Source organism: Solanum dulcamara, chromosome 3, assembly GCF_947179165.1.
Source record: "Solanum dulcamara chromosome 3, daSolDulc1.2, whole genome shotgun sequence".
Lineage (NCBI taxonomy): Eukaryota > Viridiplantae > Streptophyta > Magnoliopsida > Solanales > Solanaceae > Solanum > Solanum dulcamara.
The window spans coordinates 76,245,103-76,263,353 of record NC_077239.1 but is presented as its reverse complement, the minus strand read 5'-3'; the positions used below and the strand labels follow the sequence as shown (position 1 = coordinate 76,263,353).

The following is an 18,251-nucleotide window of genomic DNA, read 5'->3' as shown; positions in this document are numbered from 1 at the left end:
TGGCTGTGAACAACCTCTGTCTTCTGCTCCAATTTCCCTTTTAACTACCAAACAAAAACAAAAAGAAACAAGGCATGTTTTTAGGCTTTCATTAAAATGTGGACTACTTACTCTATGTTGTAATATATGTAGCATTAGCATATATATATGACAGTTATTTCACTGTTTTAAAATAAATTACATGTTATCTTCTTAGCTTTTATTATTATATTATTTATTAAATTACAACAATTCAGTGAAATGGGGTCTGGTGAGGGTAAAGTGTACGCAGACCTTACTCCTACCAAGGTAGGATGACTGTTTCTGAGAGACCCTCGGCTCAAAATAATATAGCATATATCTTGCAAAAAAATATTCAACCAAAAAGAAAACAACAAATCCAATAGCATGTGCTTACCTCATTTGATAACTTACAACAATTTTTCTTCTTTTCAAGATAGGAATACAACACATCAGAATAAACACCTTCCTTCATTGCAAATTGATAGTATTTGTTGTAATGACTGGTATAACATCCTGTTTCTTCGTGGTATTGAATATTTTTTGGCCTTTTGATTACAGTATATAAGCAATCAATGACCTGTTGTTTTGACAAGGGTTTCAGCTTAGCTTGTTCAACTTAATATAGTATAGAGCTGTGATAGCTTCTGCCGCGACAAAAGCCTAACTTGCCCCTATTATGAGCAAAAGAATCACACAAACACAAGACTTGAAAGTTCATGGACAAAATATATGAAAGGAAAATGCATGTAAAGTTTATCAAACTTACGACATTTTCCCTAATACTCCACAACACACAAACAACTCTTTCCCACCCAAGACCAATTACACTGCATTAAAAGCTATATATTAGCAGATCACACACCATCTCAAAGATTAAATTACTGCTGGGTTTATCAAGCTATACATTACCAATTGTATAATACCTAGTATGCAAGCTAAGATGATTTTTACTTTCAACTTTCATTGAATGTAGAGTTTCTTTTCTTGTCTTCACAAAAATCCATACTAAGAATTAGTAGCAAAATGCACATTATGGGATTTTGTAAAATATATTGATGAATGTAAAAAACCTTTTTATCATATATCTGTCACTTTGATTATCATATTTGATACTAAAATTGTGGTATAAACAATTTTGGTATTGGTAATAAGAGAATAAATTAATCTGGGAATTAGTGAGTGTTAGAATGTATGCTTCCATTAGAACAGTAGGGACCAGATCCCTTATCAGAAATCAGTGCAGAAATTTAAAGAACAGAAAGATAAAATAGACACAAGATATTTACGTGGAAACTCTTTGCTCAAGAGAGAAAAACCATGACCTATCCCGCAAGATTTCTGCTCAAATCTTCACTAAAACAACTTAGCCAAGATTCAGATTACAAGCTATTGTAACCTAGGAATTGTACTCACAATCCCTCTCCACTCCTTGTAACAACGTTGTTACATACTTGAAACAATAACTCTATTGTTTCCTAAATCACTAACCTCCTAGATAATTTATAGTTCAGATGGTCTGCATAACTAGCTCTAGTTACTTCTACAAGATGAACAAAAAGAGATAACAAATGGGAGCTATCTAACTTCCTTTACAGATTAGGAAGTAGACCTTACAAGATTAAGAACAAGAAACTACAACTCTAAAAACAAGAACAAAAACACTGATAACTCTATCAGATATTTGATCTTCTTCAAGAACAAATTTTCAATACTTGAGAGCATGAGCTTATATGAATATTCCTTTTCAGATTCAAAAAGCTAAGTGAGAAAATGTTGTAAAGAGTGTATATGTCACTGATATACCATGTGCTGGATGATTTGTATTAGTTAGACAACTGACCTTTTACACTGGGATTCGACCGCGTACATACAGACCTGCAAACTTGACAGGATCTATTATGTACTATTTGTCTACTGTCGTTACAATAAAATAAGAAATAATTAATATATTATTTATTTTCTTTTTGAACACATTTTTTCCTAATAATATTTCTTTTATTAGTAAATGTTTACTCTACTTCAATTAGAAAAAAAAATTTTAAAAAAATATTTCTTATTTTATTATAATTATTTTTTATCTTTATTTGAAAAAAATAATGATTGATTTATTATGATCTTATATATATGACATATATTATTGGTTAAAACTTAGAATACATGAAATTATTCTATTTTAATTGATAAAATGAGATTACGAAGAATAAAATAATTTTCTACATTTTTATTACTTAAAGTGGTTTAAAAATAAAGAAAACAAGAATAGAGTTCTTTAAAAATAATATTTTTATAAGGAACAAGATTTTTTTAAAAATATTTATTAGGAAAAAGACATTTTTTTTATCATTTTGTAACAATAGGGGCATTTTTGATCCATTAAATAACAACAAGGAGATCAAAATATTGATGATAAGGGCATTTTTAAACCAAACTATAAACGAATGACATTTTTATTCATTTTAAATAGTTTATGGATATTTTTGACCCTTTTCCCAATATATTTATTTATTTATTTGAAACTATATATATTTGGCCTATTCCTGTATTTATTTGATGAGGCGTATATTTGTTACTCTCTTTATTTATATTTACTTGTCTACTATATAAAATAGATCTTCAATAGTATTTATCCAATTTATAAAATTAAGAGATAATTTTACTATTAATTATAATTTTACATTTAATTCCTAGTTTGCCTTCATCATTAATGATAATCATATCTCTATTATATTTTTCAAGACATTATATTTATAAGGTAATTTCATACAATTATTTGTCTGTTTACGATTTTTTTAAAGAAGTGTGCAAAATAAAAGTGGATAATTATGGAGGAAGTATATAATATTTATTCAATTAAGAAATAATTTTTATAGTTAATTCCTAATTTACCTTCATCATTAATTATAGTCATATCTCAATTATATTTTTCAAGATATTATATTTTTAAGGTAATATAATAAAATTATTTTTTTATTTATGATTTTTTTAAGAAGTGTGCAAAATAAAAGTAGATAATTATTGTTGGACGGAACAAGTATATAATATGCCAAGAAACACAGAAAAAGCAAAGTTGAGAATAACAAAAAATGATCTTGTTAGGGTTTGACAACTATGCCGGTGCCGTGTGGATGTGGAAGGGGTGAACAAGAGTCACCACCGGAGAAGAAATTGAAACTGGAATCTGAGGCTGAGGATGAAACCGAATGTGATTTGAAGGTTGAGGATGAAGACCAAAATGGGAATGAAGAGCCGCTCGAGTATGATCCGGATGATTGGTATACTTGGCCAGATAGGGATGTCTTTATCAAGTACTTTCAACAGCTAAACGAGAGCGATGTATGTTCATTCCTTTTCCTTATTCCTTTTTTTTCATTACCTACTTATCGCAATTGCCATCAAAATAACATTCCCTCTGTCTTGGGAGGTAGATAGGTTCTCGGCTTAAGGAAAAACATTTCAAAGCAGGTCTAGAAATTGCATAACAAAAATGAATTTGCCAATAGTTTAATAGATGCTTATGAACACTATAACTTTCTCATTCCATTATATTATGTTTTTCACTAGCCACTTATCACAATGTCTATTAGAATAATGTGGAAAATTATATGTAGTAACTTACGGGAAAACAAACTTTCTGTATATTTTTTCTAAGTCAATAGTTTAATCTACGACACCTCAGTTTGTGCATATAGTCACGAGCAAATGGTTGAGTTATTAATGTAATGCTACGCCTTAAATTTGATACTTGGTTTTTTTGAGAATGGTAGCATGTATATTAATAAGAGAAAGTAAGCACTAGGGCAGTGCCAAAACCATACTTACAGAGAGGAAGAGTAGTAGAACCAGCTATGTTCATCTATAAATTTACAAGGCACCTATCGAATCTAATAATATAAACACTTCATCAAGAAATTCTGTAAAGAGCTACTTCTGTCTTCAAAAACTCATGAGTTTCTCTCCTACCATATTGCTCACCATATAAAAGTAGGAACCAATCTCCACCATTTCTTTTGTCTAACTATACCCCCATACAATTCCATCTCTATAGTAGGTCACAAGTGTTGGCTGGCATACACCATTTGAGGCCCATAATGTTAGGGAAGAGTTGCTACAGTTGGTCAGTGATTGGTTCATAGGATAATGAAGAAACAAATGACTAGTGGTTTCTTTTTCTGAACTACAGAGAGAGAACCTAGAGGATAATTGAAAATCCCTTCTCAAATTCTCTTGGGTTAAAACAAGCCTCTCTTGCCACCTTTTAAGAGAAGCATAAGACCTTTGTACTTGACTTTCCATATGTATCTCTAAGGCGAATCTGTTAGCTGCTGGTCCGACTTACAATCTGAGAAATATGCGGACTTGACAGTAAAAATCTCTTCCCTACTTGGCCTCCAGTAGATAAACCGTCCTCTGATTCTGTGAAACCTTTGAATTCTTCCAAGGTAATAAAGAATTTCAACGTGCCTTCTAATTCCAGTCATTTTAAGACCCTCCTAAAGGTGATTTTCCTCCCTTGATGTTCAATTTAGCGTCTAATCTTGCTTCAGGAAATGTTACAGTGTTGTAAAGATCAGGGTATATATCTTTTAAGGTTCCATGTCCTAGCCAGTTGTTAGCCAGAATAATGTCTTCCTTCCATTACCCACCTTAATGATGGCATTGGCAGCAAGCAAACCTCAATGAAGTCTGATAGACTTCCACACTCTAACCCCCATAGGGGCTGTTACTACCTGACTGGTACGAAACTTTTAGGCCTACATATGTGTGTTTGAATTTTGCAGGATATAGAGTTTATGCCTAATTTCCCTGCAGAATCTGGCGATCTCTTTTCCTTCTCTTTGTTTTTCATTTATCATGGCCACCTTTTTTTTTCTTCTCCTTTTCTTTGTTCTCAGATCAGTGTGTTTGGATGAACTTGTACATGCCTTGACGATTTTTCTCCTTGTGCCTTGTTTTGCTTGATTTTAACATGTTAATGGTCCAAAAATTGATTGTAGATGGAATTGAAGTTAATACTCTTCTTTTGGATGTTTGAAGTTCTTGTTTTTTTCTATTATGTTGTACATTTTCGCCTTATTAAAACTAACCTAATGGGTAATAATACCAATACACAAAGCACTAACTTGAAATTTTCCTAAACGAATGGGAAAATCAATTCAATACTTGCTGGAATTGAAGTTGCAAAGATTAAATTACAGCTTGTCTATACAATTTCTCTCCTTTTTTTTGCCGTTTTAGGTTCTCTCTATGATATGGTTTGGGTTTGAATGGAAAAATGATATCATGGTTTTCATGGACTTTTGCTGTTGATATTAAATACATTTTCATGTCACCAACCACCTGTCCACTACAATTGGAAGTGTTCTTTTTTGTCTGTGACAACTGAAATGTTTGGAAACTCGTATCTTCTGTTTCACCCTCTTGCCTGCACATACATACATATGTGCATGCTTAACTTGTGTATATGACAGAATTTGCTTCATCAAAACACATTATGTTGTGGTACAAGTTTCCAACTATTGAATTTTGATTATATTCTACTCTTTGTTCAGATCACACATAATTCAAATCTTATGCCCTAAAATATTACTTTTTGATTCTGTTGCAGTTCTCATCTCTTTGTTTGTATGTATCTTAACAGGGTTTTGACTTTGATGAATACCCTGGGTCGTGCATGTATACTCCCATCTACCCCCTCCTAAAATTTGAAAGATTTCCTGAGTTTGTAGATGAGATCAAGGGTTATGCTTCAATGGCAATCAAGCAGCACTTTGGTGATGATGTATGATCTATACCTTGTTATTTGCTCATTTTCTGCTGCACCGTTCTTCATAAGAAGTATTGACTTTTACCTATTATTAACTACAGGGGAAGGAACGCAATGTTACGGAGATTTTGAAGATAAATACAGGTGGTCCTCGTGACGTTACCTACTACATTACCTTTAAAATCGATAATGACGGGAAGGAAGAAACTTTTCAAGCTAAGGTGGAAATCCCGATTATGGGACCAATAGAATTTCCAATTTGCAGGCGCAAGGTCGACTAACTTGTTACTGAAATACTTGCACTGACTTGCGTCTTTTGGCGCTCTTATGTACAAAACTTTGCTCTCTATTACTAAAAAGAGCTATTATTGTTTTTCTCATCTTTCGTTGACATCTCATTGGCAAGGTACACGGTATTTATTTTGATGTTTCTGACTTGTAACTCTATATGTAATGGCTCCATGTTTAAGACTACAATGTGGGTGTATTTCTTTTTTTGCTTAAAAAACAAGTTTATTAGTGCTATTGTACTACAATAATCATTTTATAACCACCATACGGCCTGTTAATTGTAACAAACAAACAATACCTAAAATGCGTACAATGTCATTAGCAAGCATCACAGGTTTTTAGTCGTCTGACTACCTCACCAACCACCTAAAGCAGCAAGTCAATCAGTAGTTGATAGAGACAATTAGCTATAATGTTATACCTGGGAAAAAATATCTTCAACTGATCCCTTCTACTTTATAGCCATGCACTTCAACCATTTAACTGCATACATGCATCACCATCTTGTATAGGGAAGCCTTTCTAGGCGAGTCCTCACTATGTTTCCCTCCATCTCATATTTTGAACCTTCAGCCTTCCTGCCCAAAATAAGAAATAAATAAATTGGTGTATTATTTCTTTTGGAGTTAAATATGTTGCATGGGCCTTGAGGCCTTCATATAAAAGTACTTACATTTGGCCTGAATTTACGATATGCAAGGTGGTCCAACGTAACTGCTATATGAATAACTTACATTGATGAAGCATGAGGCAAAAACATCAGGTGCTTTCCCTTGTCAAATTGAAGTGTTGTGCATCACTTTGCCAACCTGCACGTATCTTTAAACTTAAGGTAAGGAAATGTCATGAGGATGGGCATTGATGCTGCATTTAGGGCTTGAGTTGGGGAAGTTTGGTAGGACACACAACGTGCCTTTACGATATAATTAGCTTAAAGCAGGAAAAAATACTTTTAAGTTGGGAATGAAAATCCAAAACAGTTTAATGTGGAGTTTGGTAGGACTCAAATAATAATATTGTTGTCTTCTTTAATTTGTTGGTCTTACGTGCATCCTCCGATTAAAGAAATGGCTCTAACCTCATTAACCTTCAGAGATGTTGCTAAGTTCTTTTTCCTAGTTAAATAGATGATTTTTCTTGAAGGGGAGCCTTGGAGTAACTGGTAAAGTTGTTGCCATGTGACCAGGAGGTCACGGGTTCAAGCCTTGGAAACAGCCTCTGGCAGAAATGCAAGGCAAGGCTGCGTACAATAGACCCTTGTGGTCAGGCCCTTCTCAGCCTTGGAAACAGCCTCTGGCAGAAATGCAAGGCAAGACTGCGTACAATAGACCCTTGTGGTCAGACCCTTCTCCGGACCCCGCGCATAGCGAGAGCTTTAGTGCACCGGGCTGTCCTTTAATAGATGATTTTTCTTGTGAACTATCTAATGGTCTCTCTCTATTTCTTTCAACTCAGTTTGTTGATCATGGTTCTCATTGAATTGGTGTTTTCTTATGATAGTTCAGGATAAACTATCATCCCTGCATATACATACTGTCGACAAAACTTTGGTCTAGTAGCTAATGTTTCACATTTTGAAAGTAAGTAGCTCAATTTTTTTACTGTATTTGAAGAACATTTGTACGAAATATACATGTCATATTCCTTCGAACACGTTTGCAACAAACAAAACAGTCCATACAAACGTTTTGTGCAATTATATATGGTGGAGAGTCGCAAGGAATTCAAAAGAACTTATTAACTCATGATTCAGTGTCTGTTTACAAAAGATGAAACCAAAATTGTTCAACCTTATCACATCTGACATAATAAAAACTAGCTTGACATGATCATAAACATACACATCATTTCAGTTAAGAATCGTTTTTGCAACTTTTTGTAGCCATTCATTAAGGTTGCTTTACAATTTCATATAAGATGAAAAGGCATGTACATATAACAAATTCATTAGTACCAGCCATAATTTTCAAAAGAGAATCATAATAGTAAAAAAAAATACTAGTTAATCCAGTTAGGCTTCAAAGCCTTTCTACAAATAAATTGCAACAATAATACAAAACAACAATAAAGAAATAGTTAATCCAGTCCAAGAATTCAACATATCTACTCATCAAGAACCGGAAAAGACAAGCTCGTAACAATGCTCCTCTCAACCCGAGCATAACCCCAGTTCACTCCCCAACTATTTTTTATCAAATAATATTTGATCCCGTTCTCAACGCCAAAGCCCACAATAAATACGGCATGACGCCCTTCAGTCGACTCATTTCTACTTTTAAGTAGGGTTTCAAATTGAATTTCTTTCTCGGTTAGACCTGTATAAATATCCTATCAAAATAAATGAATTCAAAGTAAATAAAACATGGAATAAACAAGCACAAAACCAAAGTTGAGTAAAAAGAAATTTTATCTTTCCCGTATGTCCCTTAAAGCTGTTTACATTTTTCACACTTTCCGTGATGGGTTGTTGTCGAATTAAATTTTTGACTCCTTTTTTGTCGAAACCAAGATCTTCAACCTTGTTATATCCCTTGATTTTAGTTTTTTCCTGCACAAATTGAAAGATGTAATGCAAACCAAGACATCTAGTTGTTAAGACATATTTCTTCTTCTTATTATTAATATAAGCATATATCTTGCAAAAAAATATTCAACCAAAAAGTAAACAACAAATCCAATAGCATGTGCTTACCTCATTCGATAACTTACAACAGTTTTTCTTCTTTTCAAGATAGGAATACAACACATCAGAATAAACACCTTCCTTCATTGCAAATTGATAGTATTTATTGTAATGACTGGTATAACATCCTGTTCCTTCGTGGTATTGAACGTTTTTTTGCCTTTTGATTACAGTATATAAGCAATCAATGACCTGTTGTTTTGACAAGGGTTTCAGCTTGTTCAACTTAAAATAGTATAGAGATGTGATAGCTTTTGCCGCGACAAAAGCCCAACATGCCTCTATTATGAGCAAAAAAATCACACAAACACTAGACTTGTAAGTTCATGGACAAAATATATGAAAGGAAAATGCATGTAAAGTTTATCAAACTTGCAGCATTTTCCCTTATACTCCACAGTACACAAACCACTCTTTCCCACCCAAGACCAATTACACTGCATTAAAAGCTATATATTAGCAGATCACACACCATCTCAAAGATTAAATTACTGCTTGGTTTATCAAGCTATACATTTCCAATTGTATAATACCTAGTATGCAAGCTAAGATGATTTCTACTTCCAACTTTCACTGAATGTAGAGTTTCTTTTCTTTGTCGTCATAATAACCCATACTAAGAATTAGTAACAAAATACACATCATGGAATTTTGTAAAATGTATTGATGAATATAAAGAACCTTTTTATCATATATCTGTCATTTTGATTATCATATTTGGTACTAAAATTGTGGTATAAACAATCTTGGTATTGGTAATAAGAGAATAAACCAATCTGAAAATTAATGACTAGAACAACAATTAGCTAAGCACTTGTCAACTAATTCCTCCTTAATTTGTAGCCAAAGAATATAACAGAAATTGAATCAAGAAAGACCATATAGTCAATCAACTTGGTAACAAAAATTTTCCAACTCCATTGTTAAACTTGTTTATCTACTAGGAATTGATTATTCCAACTCCATTATTAACTTATAAATGAGATTTTTTGAAAAGGTACTATGTTACTACCTACATGTGAGCCAACATACAAGACTAGCTAACATAGTCTTGTTAAAACAAATGAAAGGAATTTAACAGTAAAAAAAATGTAAGGAGAGTTACATCCGTGTCCTTGAAGAATTCAGCTTCACACAGGCGCGGATCTTCAGGCGATGAATAACTTGGCCGTGAAACAGCGAACTTCTCCACCGGTAACTTGTTGTAGTCCGGTACGCTTGACATTTTGGCCGGGATAGTGGAACTATTAGAAAAAAATAGATCAATATTAATTAGTCTTAAACTCACATCAAAATATAATTTTTTTAAGCAAGTTATGTAAAATATTTAATCTTTTAGTTCTCATACACAACCATACCCGAAACTTACAAAACCGTCACTTTCTCAAACCATTTATTCAACGGAGAAACACGCAAAGTTCAAATCTTTCTGCCCTAAAGTAAAGATGTAGACATTCTGAAATGAAGAACACTATCACTACGTACCGATATTTGTTTATTTAACAGAAACACTCCGAAAAAATCTCAAAGTTCAAACCCTTAGTCGGTAGAGAAACTCGAAAATGCAAAAGGATCAAATCTTTCTATATTTTTATTTCACTATTTGCAAAGAGTGCAAATAAGTAAAGAAAATAAAGAGAAATGAACCTTTATGTTTGCAGGTAGGGGCTTTGGAAATGGAGCTGTGCAAGGCTGATTCTGTAATGGAGCTGTGCCTTGTTTACGTAGTAATATTTTGTCAGTGATCAGAAAAGAGAGAGAAACAAATCCAAAAAGTTTTAACCAAAAATAAGAATTAATATTTAATTTAAAATTACGAAATGTTAATATGAAAACTTCAAAACTATATTTTTACGTTGATAGTTTTTTTCAATTAATGCAAAATTATTCTTTAAAATAATTTATTATTTCCTGATAAAAAGATTGACCCAATAAACTTGCTGGAGAGCTTTCAGGAGCATGAAGGAAAGGTGAAATTTCTTTTTCGGATCAAACTTCTTGCATCTGGAGGGCGCCATCAGTGTTAATCGTTTGTTTTGGGGTGGAGAACGGCATCAAGTATTATTTGTTCAAAAATAGTTGGGGAGTCAATTAGGGATATTGGGATTATGCTCGGATTGAGAGAAGCCTCGTTACGAGCTTGTCTTTTTCAGTGCTTCATGAGTAGATTGTTCTAATTCGTAGATGGGGATAGGCTTTGAATTCCAACTAACTGCATTAACTTGTATTTCTTTAATGTTGTTTTTGATAATGTTGCTATTGTTTCTTGAAAATTATGACTCTGCAATGATAAAATTTGGTTCCATCAATTTATAAACGGAACTGTCTAAGTTAATTAATAAGTTTATTCGAATTCCTTGCGACTCTGCACCATAATTGCACCAAACGTTTTGTATGGATTCTTAGTATGGTGCTACGACATTACTAGATAATTTTTCAAAGAGGTAAGTAATAGTATATTAATTGAAGAATAGCTTGGCATTAGGATGGTGCTAGGCCAATACAAGGTTAGGGATCCTTCTATACAAAAACAAAAAGATAACATTCCTTCGGTACAATTCTTCATCCCTGTAGTACTCTATAAAATCTATCAAGTTGTTTGTATCTTTTATATTACACCAAGAAGCCAAAAACCATAATCATCTAGTATCCCTATCCTGCCATAATACCCAGCAAACACAAACAAGTAACATTTTCCAGATCTTCCTCACAGTTTTTTTTTTTACCTTTCAGCACTCCAATTGGTCAGTAACTCCCCTAATACCATATAGGGCATGACAAAATAGTGACTAGACTTGCAGTGTAGGAAGCGATGACTACAGTTTTCCTCTTCACAGAACAGACAATTTCTTGGAGATCTTTGAACTTGACGTCCTACGGGATTATACTTTCCAAGTTTAGAAGCAGAGAGACATTATAACAAGAGGATGTTAGTAGGTATGAAATTAGCTTGAGAAAGGCACACATATCCTTAATTTTATAGTAATATCTATCCAAGTACAAATGAAAACTTTAATACGGGTCGACCAGCCCATTCGGGCTAACCCATACAAGTTTTGAAACTTTACGTGTCAGGATAGATTTGTCTATTATTTTGGTGGGGTAAAAAAATAGTCGGCCCAAACCACAAATACGTGGGCTAGGGGCGGCGCCGAGCCTACCCATTTTTTTTAAAAGATTATATTTTTTTTTAATTTTAATTTTAAAATGTTAGCATAAATATTAACAAGACAATATCACATGGTGTTTACTACTTGTTAACCAAGTCTCAAATTCATAAATAAAATAATCTTAATAATATTTGTTAAGTTTGGCTTCAAGTAAAAATTTGATTGTATGACTTCAATCTGAAATCATTGTTATTTATATAAATATTTTTGGTACCATCATATAAGAAAATATTTTTAAAATTTGAATTTTTGAATTTATAATATTCATATGCATAGTTTAAGACTTTAAGTTTGGACTTGTAATTTTTAATATCTTATTTTATTGGAAAAATTACTTGATTGAGTGTTTTTTAAAAATTAATTACTCATTTTAGCGATATTTTTTATTTATTACCATTTATAGCAATACATAGCAATATTATGATAAATCTACAATTGTATTAAAAGTGAATTATGCATACAATATAAATGTATTATAAGTGTTTTAAAATATATATTATGTTTGTGTAGTAAGAAACTGACATAATGTATTATAAGTCTATTAAAGTATGTGATAAATGTATTATCCATCTATAAAACTTGTATTATAAATGTTTTATAAATAGTGCAACATGTATTAAAACTATATTATAAGTGTTCAGTGAAATTTTTTTTATTACTATAAATGATAAATATTTTTTTAATATTGTATATTTAAATGCGTTTTCCGATTTTATTTTATTTTTTATTTGGCCCATGGGCTAACCCAATCTTTTTGTCTTAAGCCCAACATGCTAGCGGGCTAATAAGCCCTATTCTCAAATGAACTCTAAATATTTTGGGGAATTTTCATATATGACAAATCTTTTAAGCATACTTACTCCATATGTTTACTTATAATGGCAAACATTAATTTGTCATTATACAAACGTTGTAGCGAATTATACAAACGCTATATCCATTAGTTATTTGTATACCAAAATATACAAACATTGGTATACATATGTATTTGTCTATCTGGCAAGTGAGATTGAGAGAGAGGAGAAGAGAGGCGAGCGATATCAAGAGAGGGAGGAGAGAGACGATCGAGAGGAGAATTGTATATGTATATTTTGTCAAAAAATTATATACATATGTATTTATATATTTGGCAAGCGAGATTGAGAGATAGAAAGAGAGAGGCGAGCGAGATCGAGAGAGGGAGGAGAGAGGCGAGCGAGAGGCGAATTGTATATGTATATCTGTCGAATTATATATGTATATTTGTCAGAAAAAATGTATAATGATAACTCATATACATATATATTTATATATCTCGCAAGCGAGATTTGTCATACCTCATAAATAGATAGCTATGTTTACTGCGAGCCGTAATTATTTTAAACTATATCCTAAACGCGTAATCTAGTCGTAAGGTTTGTCATGATGCGTAATTTTAGCCCATTCTTATCAAATTACAGATTGGAGTGAACTGACCGAATGGGCCTAGACATTATTGACGACTCTAGAAGCAATCCCATTTGTGGAAGTGTAAAGTTGCTGGGAGCTTTCAGGTGCATTTTAAAAAGGTAAAATTTCTCGTGTCTTCGATCTTACGATCTTTGTATTTGTGGAATTTTTTTCTCTTAAAAGAGGCATGTTGGGCTTATGTCGGTGGGAAAGTTATCGATTTCTTCTATACTAATATCAATGAGCCGAAAAATATCAAATACTGCGAGAAAACAAGATATTTTTATAGTCATTATAATAAGTACTACAAATTTGCAAAAGAAGGTATTCACTCTGATAAAGTGTATTCCTATTTTGTCAAGAGGAAAAACTGTTGTAGAATGAGAAGAATCCGACACCAACTCTAAAAGAAGTACTGAAAGAGAAACAAGTGAAGGTGTCACATCGTCTTGATTGTGGGTTGTGGTGTTGAAAGTGAAATCGAGTATTATGTGATAAAAACAGTTGGGGGTAAGGGATATTGGGTATATGATCAGATTGTGAGAAGCCTTGTTATGAGTTTGTCTTTTCAGGAGCTTGATATAAATAGACTTTGATCTTAATTAGGTTAACTCTTTATTTATTGTGTTTGTGCTAATGTTGCAGTTTTTGTTAAAAATTAAGATTCATAATGATAAATTTGTTGTTACGTGTCGTGTGTTTGTCTGATTTGCATCCATATGAATCTTTAAAGCAACTTAATGGATGACTATCAAGATATCCGAGTCTTAACTTAAACAATGTGTATTTTTATTGTCATATGATAGTTTCTTATTATGTTAGATAGGATGTTGGCAAGACCTTTTTAATTAAATGGTTTAATTGACTTCATATAGTGCAGATGTTAGTCAAAATAAAATAAAAATATTGAAGAACATATTAATAGCCCAAAGGGCGTGGTAATGGAAATCAGAAAAATAAAAGTCATCTTATGTATTTATAAAAGTGGATATAACCAAAGTATATGATATGTTTTCTTGGCTTTTCCTTACAAAGATTTCAAGTGAAGTTCAAATTCTCCAAGATTTTAATTGATTTTGGTAAGAGGTAGTGCCAACTACTCGGGCAGGAACCAAGTTCCTTTATGCTTAATCGTAAACTGGAAAGTAGAGAACACAAATTTTATCTTAAAAAACTATCTTACTCAAGGGAATAAAAATCATAATTTATAGCGTGTAAGATTTCAACAATCAATCTTCACTATTTTCAAGAACGATTTCAGATTATAATGAATTATCTAAGGAACTAACTCTAGTACTTTTTCTCTACAGTTAACTTTAATTGTTCCAACAATTCTCCCATAAGATTAACTCTCTTCTTATTACAAACCTCACCACAACCACTCACACTTCAAATTAGGATTTATTACAAATCAATAATAACTTCGGAACAACATCGACTACGAAAGCCAGAACACACTAATCACTATTTCTTCTTTCTGCTTCATTCTTCTGCTCGACTGTTACTACTTGTCTTTACTGGCAGTGGCGGAGCCACCTTGTAGCTAGGAACCCCCTTCGGCAGAAAATTATAATATTTATACATGATTAAAATAATATTTTATGTATATAAAGTAGATGTCGAACCTCCTTCGACTAGTTCGTGCGTCTAGTTATTCAGATTTTGAACCTCCTTATTCAAAATCCTGACTCCGCCACTGTTTGCTGGAATGCGTTTTTTGCTTGTGTAAATTGTCACCTTTTATGAGCCAAATTGTTTGCTTTTTGTAGTTAAACTTCTGTATGTGCGAGAATCTTAATTGATCCACATAATGGAACTAATTCCCGTTGAACCTGGATTTTCAGTATCTTTGTCTATCATCAAAACACCAAACGTGAAAATATGTGTAACCATGTTCGTATTATCAATTTTCCTCTTTTTGATGATGAAAAGCACTAAGCATGTAAGCATGTGTAAGTAGAGGTATATCTGTTTATGCAATGAAATACCATATATCACGAGCTATTTGCTTACTTGTAAACATGCTTAATCGAAACCATTCTCTTGCTTGTATCCTTTTACCACCAAGCACACCTTGTTGACATTCACTAGACTCATTGAGTTTGATTTTATAAACCCATTTAAGAGTATTCTTCGATTGGATTATTTTAAGTGCTTTTAAAAAAATAGCTTTGTAGAATACGGACAATCTCTTTTCCTTCTCTATTTTTCATTTATCTTGATTACCTTTTCTTTTATTATTTATCAATGTTTCTTTGTTGTTTCCACATCAGTTTGTTTGGATGAACTTGTACACAACTTAACGATTTTTTTCCTTGTGCCTTGTTTTTCTTTCTTTTTACATGTGGATGGCCCAAAAAATTGATTGTAGAGATGGAATTGAAGTTAATACTCTTTTGTTGGAATTTAAATCGCCATTTAAAACTCTAAACTCAATATAACAATAACAACAACAATGTAATCCTAATGGATACTCAGTATTAATACACAAATCATTAACTTGAAATATTCCTAAACGAATTAAAGCTTGAAAATTATATGCATATTGTGCTCTTTGCATATACATGTACTTTGTTTAGCTAACATGATTAAAATGGTTTGATGCTACTGAAAAATTCTCCTAAAACTTTTTTTATTGTATAACATCAAAGGTCACAGTTGTGTTTTTTTTTCTTTCTAATCCTTTCAACATCAGCTCCGCTTTCCATTGCTACTATCTTTAAGATGAACACAGTTAGATACTCCCTCGTCTCTTGCTAGCTGAGTAGCTGTACACTTTGTCCTTTACACGCTTCATAAAAAATCATAAATAAGAAGGGCAATTTTATTAATTTACCTTTTGAGCAACTTTTTTAGAACTTTACAAACTTGCTTATACATTTGAAAAAAGAATTAGAGCTAGAAAGTTGCAATTCGATTAAAAGCCAGTAGCACGATAGTTGTTCTTCGGTCTCAGTCCATTCAATCAAGCTAGAAGGTCTTTGATTGGTCTTTTTTTTTTTTAGTGATTGGAAAGGAGGGAGTCCCCCTTATGCAACTACGGGAATTTCGGTGAAAAAAAATAATTAATTTTATCTTGATTTTATAAATTGACAAGTAAATTAAGATAAATATTTATGATAATATGGACAACTCATATAAATCGAAAGGAATAAGAACTACCGCAAGTAGGGATAATTTCACATGCGATCACTCAACTACTAAAGTCATTAATTTTTCTTATATGAGTCACAAAAAAATTACTCAAACTTTGATCAAGTATTACAGAAAGTCTTAAATTATGCTTTATTGTGTGTATATATTTAAAGAATTTTTTAACATAAATATATTATTTAAGCAAAAATTATTAAATTTGATCAAACCTATATCTAGAAAACAATATAGCAAATGAGTATAACTAATATTCATTGATGATGATATCTTTATGTGTTATAACAAATAATTTACTCTATTTTTAAGATTATAAATTTCACTCTTTATAGAAAAGGTACGTATAGATATCTTTTAATTTGGATGACTTGTCGCGTCGTGTTGTCATCCCTAAAGACAATGCATGTGGCTAACTCTACTCGGTTTACTTATTGAGTTTGAGGATGATATACATGTATGCAAGTTATTAGTTAAACCTCAAATCAATAACAATATGATGGGCCCAAAGCTATACCTATGTAGGTGCAAGATAACTAGCAACTATAACAACTAAAGCACTAGCACCTAAATGGAATAATGGGTTAAAAGTTAAAGGTGTCCTTGCTCTAGCTGATCAAATGGGCCAAACTAGTGGGCTAGCCCGTACATCAAATCCTCTTGCATATACTATGCTTCACTTTATCCCAATGTAATTTTTATGAGTTCTGTAAGCAACTTCCAGAATTAACAGTTTACCCTATATATTTCTAAAAAAATGTTTTTATTAGAGAAAACAACACAAATAAAAAATGTTTTTATTAGAGCAAACACCACAAATTAAAAAAAAATGTTTTTATTAAAGCAAACAACACAAATTCCACTAGTTTAGGTCATAATTACGTGTGTTTATATCAATTTAGGAAATTACCTTCCGTATCACTTTTTTTTATTTTGGATACATGCGGATCAAATTATGTGTAATTTGTACATTATATCCAAGCGTGAATCGGTTGTATCTGGGATACACTGACTCTCTCGCTCGCCTCTCTCCTCTCTAACTTGCCTCTCTCTTAGTGGCGGAGCCGGAATTTTTAATAAGGAGATTCAAAATCTAAAGGGGGTTCGATATCTACTATATATAAATGAAAATTATTTTAATCATGTATAAATAGTATAATTTTTCGCCGAAGGGGTTTGGGATGAACCCTCTGACTATAAGGTGGTTCTGCCCCTGCTCTAGTGAAATAGCAGGATTTTCTTCATTGTATAGTGGTGCTACATGGAGTTAGGAAAAATAGGATCTCATGTGGAAGAAGAGCTAGACTGATAGAAGATCGTTAGCTGGATTCCAAATCAAAGAATGCATACATGGGAACTGAATAGGAGTTGGTGTCGGTAGCTGTTCTTGCTTTTTCAGATTCTTAAACTTAATTATGAATTCCGCTTCAACATCACCTGTATTTGTATTTCAGAATGTATTCGGTATCAAAGATACATGTTACTCTCTTGCTCACCCCTCTCACTCACCCCTCTCCTTATGTACTTGTATTTCAAAATGTATCTAGTGTCAAATATACATATATCTAGTACCAAAAAATGAAATTAATTTGAAGGAATGCCGTATTTGACTTGAAATTTGATATGAAACTATTAATTAATGGGACAATATATAATTATTTCAAACTATAGAGTGGTTAGTATATATGTAGGAATGTTTGTGTAATTAGTTAGTTTCTCCTTTTTATTATCCTTTTTTCCTTTTTTTGCTTTAGGCTTAAGCTTT

General features: G+C 32.3%; 2 protein-coding genes across 2 annotated transcripts; one reads left to right on the top strand and one right to left on the bottom strand.

Moving 5' to 3' along the window:
- The first annotated feature begins 3,056 nt into the window (after positions 1-3,056).
- Positions 3,057-6,323, top strand: LOC129883012 (uncharacterized). Its single transcript, XM_055957549.1, has 3 exons — positions 3,057-3,336; positions 5,642-5,782; positions 5,869-6,323. The coding sequence occupies exons 1-3, from the start codon at positions 3,112-3,114 to the stop codon at positions 6,046-6,048; spliced, it is 546 nt and encodes a 181-aa protein (XP_055813524.1). The 5' UTR covers positions 3,057-3,111; the 3' UTR covers positions 6,049-6,323.
- A 1,838-nt stretch (positions 6,324-8,161) lies between these two features.
- LOC129883691 (uncharacterized) lies at positions 8,162-9,966 on the bottom strand. The gene is made up of 4 exons (XM_055958304.1): positions 9,847-9,966; positions 8,751-8,822; positions 8,499-8,606; positions 8,162-8,386 (listed from the first exon to the last, which is right to left on the bottom strand). Exons 1-4 carry the CDS (start codon positions 9,964-9,966, stop codon positions 8,162-8,164), a joined length of 525 nt encoding a protein of 174 aa, XP_055814279.1.
- Positions 9,967-18,251: the final 8,285 nt, after the last annotated feature.

Bases quoted from the DNA above. Each gene is read 5' to 3' on its own strand.
- LOC129883012 (XM_055957549.1), top strand. From the start codon at position 3,112: ATGCCGGTGCCGTGTGGATGTGGAAGGGGTGAACAAGAGTCACCACCG. The intron at 3,337-5,641 runs GTATGTTCATTC...GTATCTTAACAG, and splicing joins AACAGCTAAACGAGAGCGAT to GGTTTTGACTTTGATGAATA. The intron at 5,783-5,868 runs GTATGATCTATA...TATTAACTACAG, and splicing joins AGCAGCACTTTGGTGATGAT to GGGAAGGAACGCAATGTTAC.
- LOC129883691 (XM_055958304.1), bottom strand. From the start codon at position 9,966: ATGTCAAGCGTACCGGACTACAACAAGTTACCGGTGGAGAAGTTCGCT. The intron at 8,823-9,846 runs GTAACTCTCCTT...TTTGCAATGAAG, and splicing joins AATTCTTCAAGGACACGGAT to GAAGGTGTTTATTCTGATGT. The intron at 8,387-8,498 runs GTAAACAGCTTT...TTATTTTGATAG, and splicing joins TCACGGAAAGTGTGAAAAAT to GATATTTATACAGGTCTAAC.